The sequence below is a fragment of the Microtus oregoni genome, unplaced genomic scaffold, assembly GCF_018167655.1.
Source record: "Microtus oregoni isolate MIOR12 unplaced genomic scaffold, Mior012 000085F_ref0000168, whole genome shotgun sequence".
NCBI classification, from domain to species: Eukaryota; Metazoa; Chordata; class Mammalia; order Rodentia; family Cricetidae; genus Microtus; species Microtus oregoni.
Genome location: NW_024544551.1, coordinates 3,534,738 through 3,548,781, shown reverse-complemented (window position 1 = coordinate 3,548,781; position 14,044 = coordinate 3,534,738). Strand labels below are relative to the sequence as shown.

The 14,044-nt window shown below is 43.1% G+C and overlaps 1 protein-coding gene across 1 annotated transcript; it reads right to left on the bottom strand.

Annotated features, from left to right (window-relative positions):
* Positions 1–11,437: 11,437 nt before the first annotated feature.
* LOC121441935 (zinc finger protein 474-like) lies at positions 11,438–12,669 on the bottom strand. Its single transcript, XM_041643336.1, has one exon. It carries the CDS (start codon positions 12,667–12,669, stop codon positions 11,728–11,730), a length of 942 nt encoding a protein of 313 aa, XP_041499270.1. The 3' UTR covers positions 11,438–11,727.
* Positions 12,670–14,044: the final 1,375 nt, after the last annotated feature.

The following is a 14,044-nucleotide window of genomic DNA, read 5'->3' as shown; positions in this document are numbered from 1 at the left end:
ACTTGTGCCAAAGAAACCACATCATGGTATAAATTTTATATTCTTATTACTAAATCTGTATTCAGATTAAATACCTGATTTTCCCCCCAACGTGATTTATGTTATTTGTAAATATTCCTAAAAACGGAGAGCTTTTCCATCCCTGTGTATCATAACATCCCTGGATCAAAATAGCTCCATTCTATGTGTTCAGTTGAGATCATTCATTAATCTAAAAGTCAGGGAGAACCAAGGGAACCAGAAATGAAAAAAGCATCCTAAAAGGGAGGTAGAACATTGGCCTAAGTCACAACTCCTAGCAAATTAGCAAAAGACACGCCTACTTTCAGGTGTTAGCCAATCATATGGTTGTAATTATCGATCTGCAATGATACAAGTATAAACATTTAAATTCCAAACAGTGGTGACCATAAAAGAGATAGACATGACATGTCTCAAAACTGGATTGAGAGTGTGTCCCCCTCTATCTGTGTGTATTTTGTCTCTCAGAAGGAGCCTGGCTAGTAACAGGCCCAGCTAGTCTACGACTATCTGGGTTTAATCAACTATTTCTCAATTTCACAAAAGCCAGTAAGACAATGGTATTGTAAATATTGACGGTGCCAATGTATTTTGAGCAGAAACAAAGCAGAGTCATCTGCCCGAGGCACAGCTGTGACTGATTCAGATGAGACATTGCACCGAGGGACATATAAGGAGGAAAAGCCTAGGCATCTCTCAGCGACTCAGTGGCAGTGTAAATGCTGTCGCTCTGGAAGTTGCTGTTAGTGTGCCGGGCCCAGGACAGGGCACAGCACCAAGAACTGGCCCTAAACAGTGGGAATAATCACACTTAACCCACTTTTCTTGGGAAATATTCTTTAGCTCTACCCATGAGCAAGTATCAGGTGGATGGAAACCCAATTCTCCTGTGCCTAGCTACAGACAGATGAAATTATTCAAGAAACAGGAGAAGGCAAGCAACGAGGGGCTTCTGCTGAGTGGGGGCAACGTTTTCTCTGCCCACTGATATATGTGAGCTCAGACTGATTATTTTGGGAACTGGGTTCCAGGCCAGAAAGCTTTCTAGACTACTAGACTTTTTGTGTCCCTGAAAGCATTTGAAGTGTGGCTCTATGCAGCCTGTTTCCTCCTTCCTTGATCCCTCTAGGAAGAGTAATTCCCTTTATGTTTAATTTCTAGGACATGAGCTTTAACATGTCAGTGGCCAAGAGAGCTTTGCTACTTGTCCAGTGACTTTGGTTTTTACCTAGAGTCTCCTAAAAGTCACCGATTCAAAACACTGAATCTCTGGTGGTGAAATCAATAAAAACTAAAGCAACGATGAGTCCCCTAAAATTATCTATGAGTGCAATAATGGTATGAATGTTATAGGGGTGGCCAAACACTGTGTTATTGAACTTAATGCCTGCTCAGGAGGAAAGTTGTGCCTGGTAGTGTAAATCTGGCCAATAATCCACGGCTGGGGCTGGGTGGGAGTCCTCATAGTTCCTAAGGGTGGACCCACTATTATTTTGTAAAGTAGACTTAGTATTAAACTGCCCCCTAAATACATTATCACAATATCCATAAATTAGTACAGCTTCCAGTCTTAATCACTGGGTTGCCTACACTGAATGTAACCTGAACCATGACCTCAATTGCAGTGAAATATAAGGGAAGGTTTGAAGCCATCCTTGGGCACAAGAAACTGCTACATAAGGGGCAAATTCAGTAACAAACTTGAAAACCATGACTTGGTTGTGCATCTGGGATCCTAATTCAACTCTATCTGATTGAACCATCTGTAGTCAATAAACAGCCTGCTTGGCCACTAAGTCAGTCAGTCTTTGGCTTTGAGAGAAACCAGCAAATCCCCCATTTCTGCTCCTGTTCTGCTTTCACAGCAACCTTGAAATCGCACCGTGTGTACAACACCGCCAAGTTCTTATACGAGCTCAAGATGTAGCCTACTCCCTCTGGGACTGTAGATACATCAGCCTCAGTGTCCTGGCCCCGGGGAGCACTTCCTCAAACAGGTTCTTTCTGAGGAGCAGAGATGCCTTGATCTTTGTCTTTTCCTTTAAATGAATTTGTTTCTTTGCAAAATGCAGACTTCTCTGCGGCATGGGATTCCACCCTCAAAAGACTTTCTTGCTTTCCCCATTGCAGTGCAGAGACTTTCTCAACCTGATCATTGTAGGTTGGCTGACCACAATGAATTCCAGGGATTCACCTCTTTGTGTCTCCCCCATGATGGGATTATAAATCTGAATCACCACATGTGTTTGTTTTTTTTTTAAGTGTGGTTTTTGGATATCAAATTAGGTCCTCATGCTGGCAAGTCAAGCACTTTGCTACCTGGACCATCTCCCCAGCCAAGGAATAGTTTCTTGGTTAAACGTTTTTTTTTCCTATTTCATTTTTTTCTTTTCTTATTTGAGATTTAAAAAATAAAGACCCTGCCACTGTCATTGATGCCTTAGAGGATATTAATTTTCTGAACATATCCTTGCCAAAAAAAAAGGACTTTCGTGGAATAAAATTAGTAGAGGATGTTTGGATGTCCGGTTTCTGCGCTCATCAGTTGGACAGCAGGCCTCGCTCGCATGGTCAGCTGACTTCTAGATCACAGAGTTAAATCAAGCAAGAAAGAAATACTGAGGGAAACCCACAGGCAAGACAGTCAATCAGCTCATCCAGGGACCACTGTGGGAGCAATGAAAAGTGTGGATGGTGCCCCCTGAGTTTAGGGCAGAAAGTTTTTTTCCCAAGATGAATTTACTATGTGTTAGATGCAAAAGTTCCTAGCTCAGGAATGTGCTCGGAAGTGGATTTTCATGTTTAAAAGGCTATCATGTCAGATAGGCCAGAAACAATTCCAATTTTAAGAGGCCAGCTGCTTTAAAATTTTCCAATCATGAGGGTGACTCGTTTTTGTTCCCCCTGGCGCCTCTATTTTCCTCAATCCTGAAGTCGGAAGCAACACATTTCTGTTTTTGTACTCTCTGATTAAGATGTGTGTGGCCCGTGGAGACTCTAAAAACGGGATCATTGCACCAGAGGCAGGTAACTGGACACGACTATTAGAAATGTGTTGAATTCCTGTACTGAGCCTTTGACAACTTGTACATCATACGGTAGAGAATATATACTGGTAAAGGCTATAAAAAGATATAGGAAGGGAGAAGGAGAAGTACTGCTTATACATCACAAATGGTAAACAAACAATGAAGGCTCAAGTAAATTTCTCTGGATGCTCCCTGCACAATCATAAAGCAGGATTTGTCTCTCATATAGAACAGTGATACACCTGTTCATGAAGGACTCATGCCAAGATATGGTGAACTATATTTGATGTGTTTTTTTAAAAAAAAATGCAGGGAAGGAGTTAGAGCTGATGCTGGGATTTGGATTTGTAGGAATCATGTTCCAAATCATAAAGTCTTTAGTGTATATTTCTAGGAAATACAGATGTGTGCATCGGGGGTTGGAGGTAAGAAAATGGGGTAATGGGAAGAAGCAGGCTTATGAAGACATAAGATTGGCTAACACTTTTATTATATTTATTATTGGATTTTATTGATTGATTTATCATATATATTCATGCATATATATCCATGCCAGAAGTCAACTTGTAGAAGCTGATTCTCTTTTAACCAGGTGGGTCTTAGAGACACAACTCAAGGCTTGGCAGCAGCATCTTTACCCCCTGAGTCTTCTCAACAGCCCAAAACAGACACAGTTTTAAGAAATATAGCCATTATATAGTTTTACTGACTTTTATGACTTATTTTAAATAGCCTTTGCCTTGTGAATATGTGATCCTATCCACAGAAGTGACAAATAATTGGCATTTGTCCTTCCAAAGAAGCAGCAAACAAAAATACAGGTGGCCCAGTGTGAGATCCTGGAAGGGTTATTAATTTCTATCAGTATTACTAACTCCTGGTATGATCTGAGACAGACTTCTTAGTTTTTAAGCTATATGTTGTTACCATTTGGATAGGTAGGAGTTATCCTTAGCGTTTTATATGAAACATTTATATAGTAAGTTTGTTGTTAAAAGTGTGTAACTCTTCCCAGTACCCCAGGATTTCACTCACTCCACAGGTCCACCTGGGTTAGCTTTCAGAGTCAAGAGTGAAGGAAAGAGCTAGGAGTGTTACCTTATTGTCGTTCATTGTACACCTGAGAGCCACGGGATCCTAGGATGCTGCCCTGGTATTCTGGCATGGTTGGCCCCAAGGAAAGATGATCGAATGTCACGTGGAGTTGGCCAATAAGTAGCCCAGCTGGCAGCATCATCAAAGGGCACTTTATGAGGTCGGGCTGGCTTTCATGACATCAGCCCTGCTGAGCAGGTGAGCTAGAGCCACCCAAGATGATTAAGTGTGAGAACCATAGGCCTCTACCATTTCCAAACCGTCCCATGTCGTCACTCTTGGATTTAGGGAGGACAGAGGTGAACCGTTCTGTAAGCCTTGGTCTTGACTTCAGGAGCTCAGTTTCACAGAAGGCACGAGGAGTCAAGCACTAAGAAGACTCTCAGAGCTAGCCTTTCCTCTCTTGCTTGTGGACTGAATAACAAGCTAAGCCTGCCTGGCATTTGAGAAAACATACAAGCAGATTGCAGCCCCCCTCCACCTTCCTACCATCGGTGGATAAGTTTGCCAATTTTTTTGTTTTTTGGTTTATTTTTTGTTTGCTTGTTTTTTTTTTTTTCATCCAACATCCTCCTGGAATGAGGAAACACCCCCTCTTAAAAAGTCCTCTTTCTACACACTGGTGATCCTAGGTCCTGAAGCCTGTCTCCTCCACAGCATCTTTATCTTCTCCTATCACCTCGGTCCACTCCTTCTCTCCACTGAATTATTATTTTGGTCATTCAAATTTAATCTCAAAGCTCCTACTGTTTAAAGAAACCTCGACCTCTATCCAATCCACTGTTTCTTTCTTAGGCTGGAGAGCTAAACTTCTTAAAACGTCCCTATAACTCTACAACTCCAACCAAATGGATATGTTCTTTCCAAGGCTCCTAGCTAAATTTGTATGCCCAAATTAAGTTATTTTTCAGTCCTGCTTCTGCGTGCTCTCTCCTCATGCCATCTGCTGTCCCTACTCTGTTGACAGTTTTTCCGTTATCACCTTCAAGAGTGAGCACACTCTCCAGGCCTTTCTAGTTGGTCATATCTTTGCATATTCATTATCTTTCTGGTTTTCTTTTTTATTTATTTAGATTTATTTATTTTTATTTTATGTGTATGGGTGTTTTGCTTGTATATATGTCCGTGTGTACTTGGGTGTCAGAGGTCAAAAGAGGACATCAGATCTCCTGGAACTGTAGCTATGGATGGTTGTGAGCAACTATGCAGCTCTTACAAATGGAACTTTGTTCTATTTGTGCAGGAGCAAAAATGCTCCACACTGCTGAGCCATCCCTCCAGGCCCTCAGGCTGCTTTTCTTTTCTTTTTTTTTTTTTCAAGATAGGGTTTCTCTGAAGCTTTGGAGCCTGTCCTGGAACTAGCTTTATGTAGACCAGGCTGGCCTCGAACTCACAAAGATCTACCTGCCTCTGCCTCCCGAGTGCTGGGATTAAAGGTGTGCGCCACCACCGCCCAGCCCAGGCTGCTTTACTTTATCCTATACTCACTCAGATTTCTATATATGCTAATAACCAACAAATGGACATCTCAGCCTTGTCCTCTCTTCTCAGTCCCAGACTCACTCATATAGCCCAGGTCAAGATATTTAAATATCTCAGTAGCATCTTGACTTGGCATTTCCAGAATGAACCTACTGATCCTGGCTCCCCAGAGCTTCCTTCCCTTCCTAGAACAAGGCACAACTAAAGTCGGTGCTCCCGCTAACGAGCTGGGTGTTCTCCTCAGCCTGCGTCCTCAGCCTTCCACATTTCAACCCTCACAAAGCTCTGCCATCATCACCCGCCCCCTTCTATGCCAGCCACATGGGGGTTCTTCAGTTCCACAGTTATATCAGTGTGGTCACCCTTTGCAGCCCCATTCCACACCTGCTTGGCTAATGCTAGTATCAGCTGAAGTACCTCCCTAGAAGTTTTCTCTAGCCAAGGCCCTATAGGTAGCCTCCTACCATAACACACTGTGCTATCAAAATATGATACCATATGATCATTTCAAATTTTCCTATCATTTCCTCCTAGGACCAAGATCTGGGTTTATCGACTTTTGAATGAGTTTCTACTTAGTGCTTAGGCCAAGGTCTAATGATGGATACTGGTAGGTGAGCAGACTTCCTTCCTCTTTGTCTTATCTACTGCTCAGACTTTGCAGGGTAAGCATGTTGCCTTCCCTCCTTTCCATACTTGGTATTGAAACCCCAGGTCCCCTACCACTGAGTTCCACCATGCCTCTGGACCCTTGCTTACATCACTCCTCTGCTCTTCACAGCGACAGTAAAAGATGTGCTCCTTCCGATTTAGACCTGGCTCTAGCACCCACTTTTGAACCTGTTACCTAACTCTGGGCAATGGCTTAGCCTCACACTTCCCACCAGAAAATGTGAGAAAGTTTAAAGCAGATTATACATACAAAGATACAAAATGATAATCACAAAAAGCCACAGTTTGAGTGATTGTGTCCCTTCTAAAACGTCAGGTTGACGGACCCATCATCCTCAGTGGAACACATACTGAGACTCAGTCGGTGGTAGGAGATTGGGCCATGCGGACTCCATCTTTGAGAATAAGATTGACACCTTTACAAAAAGGTTTGAAGTTTCAGCAAACATTTCCTCGCTCTTCCATTGTTTTCCTGTTGTGAAGACAAGCATTGCTCCCTCCAGAGGGGTGGCATACTGCGCCATCTTGGACACAGAAAACATTCCTTTTAAGCAGTGGTGCTGCTGGTACCTTGATCTTGGGCTGTCTTGTCTGCAGAATGTGAGAATGAATATTCTTCATAAATGACTCTGTCTCAGGCAGTTGTCATAGTAACATGGATGCATACATAAAATACTGAATAAAATTGGTTCATATTTTTTCATTCCTGTCCCTAAGCTCCTATATTCTTTCTGTTTAACAGATGCGCATTCACAGAAATGAGAATTCTGCTCTGCCTTCCTTGTTGTGATGGTCCCATCAGATATTTTGCTTCAAGGAATGAGATACTTCCCCCAGAAAATGGCACCTCTAACTTCACATCTAATATAACCATAGGACCAAATAACTGAAGTTTTTGGTTCTTTTACAATGGTACCTTCTCAAAATTTTGGAAGTTTAAAGGGGGGGGGTGTGGGGGGCTGGAAAAGCTGGTGAGATGACTCTGTGGTTAAGGTCATTTGTTGTTCTTGCTTGTTGTTCGAACTGAGGTTCGATTTCCAGAATGTGCGTGATGGCTCATGACCATCTGTAGCTTCAGTTCCTGGGAGTTTGCTACTCTCTTTTGACCTCTGGGCAAACCAGGTAAATTTGTGTGAAAGAAAAATGCTCACATACACACACACACAAAAATAAAATAAAATAAAAAAGAGGAGTAGCAGCTGGCAAAATGGCTCAGCAGTTAATAGGACTTAACTGCTCTCACAGAGGGCCCAAATTCAGTTCCCTGTACCTGCAGAAGGTAGCTTACAACCACCTGTAACTTCAGCTGCAGGGAGGATTGAACCCTTTTGGCTTCATTGGGGACCTTCACTTAAATACACATATGTACACATAGACACACACTCCTTCACATCCACTTAGTTAAAAATAATAAAAATAAATATTTTTTTAAAAGAAGAAAAGCAGTCACATATTTGATAGTACAGACGACATTAAAAGAAAACAGCAGATGGCAGCACCAGATGCTAGCGGCAAGGCTGAGAAGCTTTCCGTGGAAACCTGAGCCCTGGGGATGCCAAAAGTACCCAGAGCCACATTCAGAGAGACAATCTTCTGCAGAAAAGACAGTAAGTAATAATAACGTCTCTTAATAAAAATAGCATCTGCTTTGCAACATAAGGCAGGGTTTTTAGGAAATGTTCATGTATTATCAGCAAAGTCTTAAAACAATAAACCTTCCCCACCCCAGCTTTACCTAGCGAAAGTCATTGGGCAAAGACTGTGTTTGGGTTTATAATTATGTGTTTAACTATCCTCCTGTGTTCCAATTAACTGAAAGGCTGTAACAATCAGCTTCTGAAAGGATCCCAACTGTTAACATGTATTCCTTCCGTTTTAACATAAGGAATAATCTAGCCTCTATCATACTCTTCAGCAGATGTCTAGAAAATCACTTACAAAATGATCAGAGTACTCGATTAAGCAAGCACAATCGTAAAATCAAAACAACAATCTGTATCTTTCCACACTGTGCATCAGAACTTTAAATGAAGTTAATAACAATTTTAAATGAGGTGTAGCTCATCCATGCTTTTCTTCTTTTGGAGGAAGGAAATGCCACAATGGTGATGGTTAAAACGCAGAGTCAGTCAATGGACCCCGGACAATCACAGTGGTGCTTGTTACTATAGAGGCAGACAGCAGCCGCAGGATAATTGCATTTTTCCATCCTTCCACCCTAGGGTTTTACTCCTCTTAAACATTGCTAGAACACCTCACAATTTTCCTGTGCGATCACAAAGAACATAGATTTGGCTCTGTATTTCAGATCATAAGTAGCAAGGGAATCTGAGTTCACATAAGGACAAAGCAAGATGCCCACTTAGATCTCCCAGGAGACCTCAGATCTCTCTCTCTTGCTGGCATTTATTTTGGTTCTCTTTGATAGAAGGCAAACAACAGCAGCTGCATCCGAAGGGAAGGCAGGACCAGTCTACAGCAGAGGAATGTTCTGAGCAACACTACACTTGGCCAGCAAAAGTCACTGCCACCCAGTTGGAGCAAATTGTGTTCCCAGTACCATGTCTGTTGTTGTGAACTTATTTTTCCTCTCTGGAATTCAGGTTGAGCCTCTTGAGACTATCAGGCCGAATAACTGATGCTACTCCAAAGTCAGATCAAGAATTCCAAAGGAAAACTGCTCCAATTGACAAGAGAAAAAGAGGAAGCAGGCATCCAAGCTGCACAAAGCAAGGCACATACGCTTCAGTCTGCCATCATGGGCGGATACAACTCCAGAATCTAAGGATGCAGAGGTCAGCGCTCTATGAAAAATAGTAACTCGTTGTATGAAGTTGTAAGTGGTAGAAAGAAGCTAAACTTTCAAGCGACGGGACCAAGAAAGCAAGGTTCACTAGGCAGGGAAGGCTTTCTTCTGGATGCACTTTGAAAGCAGTGCCTGAGGGTTCGGATAACAGCCACCAATTCCAAAAGATCTTGTGCTTTAGTTAAGTTTAAAATGTGCTTCATTTTAATGAGCCCAAGCTTGATTTAAGTCCGAAAATGAACCTTTGGTTAGATGACCTTTCAGCGTCTTCACTGAGGCCCCAAATATGCCAGCTAATGGGTAACAGAGTGTCCGGGCCCACAGACGTGTGTCGGTTCCACCTTGACTAGTGGTCAGACAGTCCGGGCTTGTTTTGCTCTTTCAAAGTTATTGACAACACGTGGCTACAAAACAAGACGCCTTGACCTAGAGTGGTTAATTAGTATTTTGAGTATAGAGGTGGATCAGGTCCAGCTTGGCCAAAGGTCAGAGATGCTCTGTTTATCCATTTTATCATGTTAATGAAGTCTGTTGCATCCTTCTTCCCCTTTGGAGTGATGTATATAAGCAAGTGGAAAATACACGAGGCAGGTTCAGTAATCACTGAATGTACATCTCCATGCTGTTCTGTGTTTCTTCTCTCATTTCTCCGTTCCTTTTGGCTTAATAATTCTAATCCCCACACTTCTACCCTGGAACGTGTGAATCCAGTCAAGGCTGGTCCTCAACAATAGTGACAGGTGCTACTTTTTTACTGACACGTGGCAAGGCCAGACCTATGAGGGTTTGGGTGTACACTGACATCTAGTCCTCCAGGGGCTTCCCTGGACTCTCACGTACACACAGGCATCATGGAGAAGCCACCACTGACTTCTGCTGACATTTACTCCTCCAGAGAACTGGGTGGGTACGGAAGGTGTCTTTTTGTGACACCATGGGGCCCCATCAGTCTCTTTTAGCAGCAGTGACTGGGGAAGCATGCTGTGCTCAGCCTGTTGACGCCAGTCTTGGAGCACAATGTGTGTGTTATGACCATATGCACATGATTCCTGCCTATAGGCCTCACTAGCTCTAGATCTGTAATGAAAATTCTTGGGGTAAATGCCTGCAATCAGGCAGCAGGCTCTACGTTAGAATACTGGAAGGGTTGTGTTGATTGGTGGCACAGACTCTTTTGCTCTCTGACTCCAGACCCCACACACATTGGAAGAAAAGCAGCAGGCAGGAAATGGAAAAAGCAGATTGGGTTTATGAAACCCACTTGGAGTCCATGCCACACTTAAGCATTTGGGTTTTCATCAAGCAAAGAATCTAGCTGTTTTGATTTTTTTTTTCTCTTCAATGTTCACTGGAAAAGCTGCCTAGTCTGCTAAGCAGACTTCTCTGCTTTAGGATCAGTGCCATGGATTCTTCAAAACCAGTAAGTTCATGATTTTTAGTCATGGGAACCAGGAGCAAGACTAGACAGTCCTCAAAATAATGAATGTAATAAAAAGCAAAGGCAAGAGAAACTAGATCACAATAAAAAAGATGTGCCCCTATGACTCCAGTTTAATTTCAGTATGAATTTGTTCCCTTTAAACTAGTTAATTTAAAAACATTATCGAGCCAAAGGCTGCTGTCAAGAGGCTGTGATTAGGGGGTTGGAGCATTCTTGGAATCCAAATCGCCGTGAGAAAGGACTACCCCCCCATCTCTTACAGATTTGACACGTAAGATGTGACAGGCTAGTGTCACGATTTAATGGTAGGACAGAGAGCATGCACCATGTTCTATTGTCCAGTTAATCACCTCCATAAGGACCCCCACGCAATCCCGCTGGTGGTGAGACCCCAAGTAAAATGCCAAGGACTTTCACTGTATCAGCTGATACCTGAGTTCATACTTGTTTAGAATGACTGAAGTTGGGGGACCCAACCCTATGAAGAGTTTCCACAAAGGGTACAGAACAACACAGAACTGAGCACTTCCCAGAACCAGGCAAGCATAGCAAGTTGTTTCAGAATCCATCCTGGGGCTAACACCCTCCCACCCCCACCACCGCTTATAACATGTATGCCTTAAACAAAACCATACTGCATCTGCAGAGCACATAGACTTAGCAAGCGCCCCAGTGTTTAATTATTGCTAAAGTCATTTGAGGTTTTTGACACAGATTCTATTTTAGTAAGATAAACTCAAACAGCATAATCCAGCATTGCCAGAACTGAATTCCTAAGGTAGACGACTAAAATAAACCAGCAATAAACTTTGGCTGTTGGAATGAGAATTATATCTCTGTAATGTAGACACAGCATGAATGACTCATTTTAAGTAACAGTCTCTTCCAGGGATTATTGGGGTGAGGGATCAGAGGGGGAAAAAAGGGTCCATCTCTTTAAGGCTGTAGGACTGAAAAGGATTATGAACCAATCAGGCAAGTGTGTTGTTGTTAGGTCTACTTTGCCAAAAGAGACATAGCCCCTGGAGTCCAAAAGGAGATCCACTTGGACAGACCACCTTAAAACACAAGTAAGAAAGACTTTGAGAGAAACCATCCTTGGGGCTGAGGTGGCAGGCTCTCGGAACAATTCTCTCATCCCTTTTGAAGATGCAATATGTCCCCGGTTCAACTACTTCATCTTATATGACGCCAGTTACCTTGTCCTCACTCGGGGCCGCCATGTTCCTTTGTTGCTTGGAATTGGTGGGTACATTTGAGCCGCCTTTCCTTTCTAAGTTTGAATCAGGAATTTTTGACCCTTCTTGGCTGGGCTGTCCAGTTAGAAGAGGTTGGGGCTTCTCGGGCAGTGGCCGACGCAGCTCTCTAGGGAGCCGGTCATTCTCAATTTTCCACTTTTCTAAGCATTTGGGCTCATGGATAGAAAGGGACAGTGTGCCAAATTCCCTACCACAAATGTAACAGATGAGAGTCCTTGGTCGGGCTGGAATGCCACTGGAAGCTTTCTTGAGACCAGTAGGAGCATCGGGACCATCAGTGCCCAGCCTTCTGGAATTCTCACCCTTTGGCTTGCAGCTTCTCTGGTGAACCAGGAGACGATCTGGCAAGAATGTGCGGCCACAACAGTCACAGGGGAGCAGTTGAGCCTGCGCACTCCGAAATGCCTCCTCGTTGGCTTCCTGAAGGCTATAGGAGCCACTGCCACCGATGGGCTGTGGTTTGAAGGGTTCTGGCCTCCTCAGGTGCTTGGGCAGTTTGCTGTTCTCAATGCGCCACTTCTCCAAGCACTGGGGCTCATGAATGGCAATCGACTGGGAACCAAATTCTCGGCCACAGATGTAGCATATCCGGAATCCTGGCCTGCGGGATGGGATCACCGGAGGGCTAGGCTGGTTCCCTGACATAATTCTGTTTGGGTGCTTTGATAGTATCACTGTTCCGGGTCTCCTTTGCTGTGCGTTGGTCTTTATGTTTTCAGTGAGATCTCTACACTGTGTTTCTGGCGGAATGGTCAAGTGAGAGTCACTCGGCAGTGCACCCTGATGGATAAGGAAGGTGGGCTCTTTGGAGCTGTGGAAAGTTCGTTGTGATTGGCTGGGAATCCTTTCCTTTTCTCTTTCCATGAACGCTGGAGGCTTTCTCTAGCGTTTGCTGGAGTTTCAGGCCACGCTAGCTCTTGGCTGTTGCTTAGACTGACCGACCGTGCATCACGCTGACTATCCTGGACTTCCACGTTGTTGCCAGTACTTGGGTCAGTGACTCAGAGCTTCATTGTAGGACAGCAGTCTGGAATGTTGGAAAGTCCCCATCAAGCCTCAGATGTCTCCAGGATCTGTAAGGAGTAAAGAACATAAATCAAGAAGTTACTATACCGGCTCTCTCTCTCTCTGTCTCTCTCTCTGTCTCTCTCTCTCTCTGTCTCTCTCTCTCTCTCTCTCTCTCTCTCTCTCTCTCTCTCACACACACACACACACACACACACACACACACACACACACCTTAGATCATAAACTGATAAAAGGCAGTATGCAGTATTTTTAAACTGGCCATATAGTTTTTTTGGCTAGCTCAGTAACCAGCACATTATAAATATTCAAGAAATACTGACACAAATGTGAATAATTCATCTACAAACTGCAGGCAGGGTACTGAAACTAGGAGAGCAAAATTATACACAAAGAAGGTTGAAAATGACTTCCCATAGACATGGATGACAGGTACCGACAGGCGGAGTACAGGATGGCATATCCACAGAAGAGAAAACGGTAAACTACAAAGATTAAATAAATCCGGACTAGCTGAACATAGCGGACAATGAGGAATACTGAGAATTCAAGAACAATTGCAGTGGGTTTTTGATCCTACTGCACGTACTGGCTTTGTGGGAGCCTAGGAAGTTTGAATGCTCACCTTACGAGACCTGGATAGAGGTGGGCAGTCCTTGGGCTTCACACAGGTCAGGGAACCCTGATTGCTCTTCGAGCAGATGAGGGAGGGGGACTTGATCGGGGGAGGGGGAGGGAAATGGGAAGCGGTTGTGGGGACGAGGCAGAAATCCTTAATAAATAAATAAATTTAAAAAATAAAAATAATAATAATAAAAAAAGAATCAACAGAGCCTGTAGAAAACCTTCCTGACCCCACAGACCTCCTCCTTCAGAGTCTTAACCCTTTGGTGCCCTAGACCCCTTTGATAATTGTGAAAACATCAGGTTTCTCAGAATGTTTCTTAAAAATAATAATAAAAATAACTTGTGTTTAAGCCTATTTAAAAGTCAAACAAATTTTTTTGGAATGTGTCAAATATTTTAGGTGACACTCAGACTGTTCTACAAAGCAAAAAAACTGTTTTTTTTTTCATTTTACTATTTAAAAAGTGAAATAAAGTTCATTTAAATATGTCAAGTATTGTTGGTGACACTATGCATTGGCTTCTTGAATATTCGTGGAACCAGCATTTGATACTTGCGTAACTTCCTTGGGACTACTAAGATGTTT

Bases quoted from the DNA above. Each gene is read 5' to 3' on its own strand.
- LOC121441935 (XM_041643336.1), bottom strand. From the start codon at position 12,669: ATGGAAAGAGAAAAGGAAAGGATTCCCAGCCAATCACAACGAACTTTC.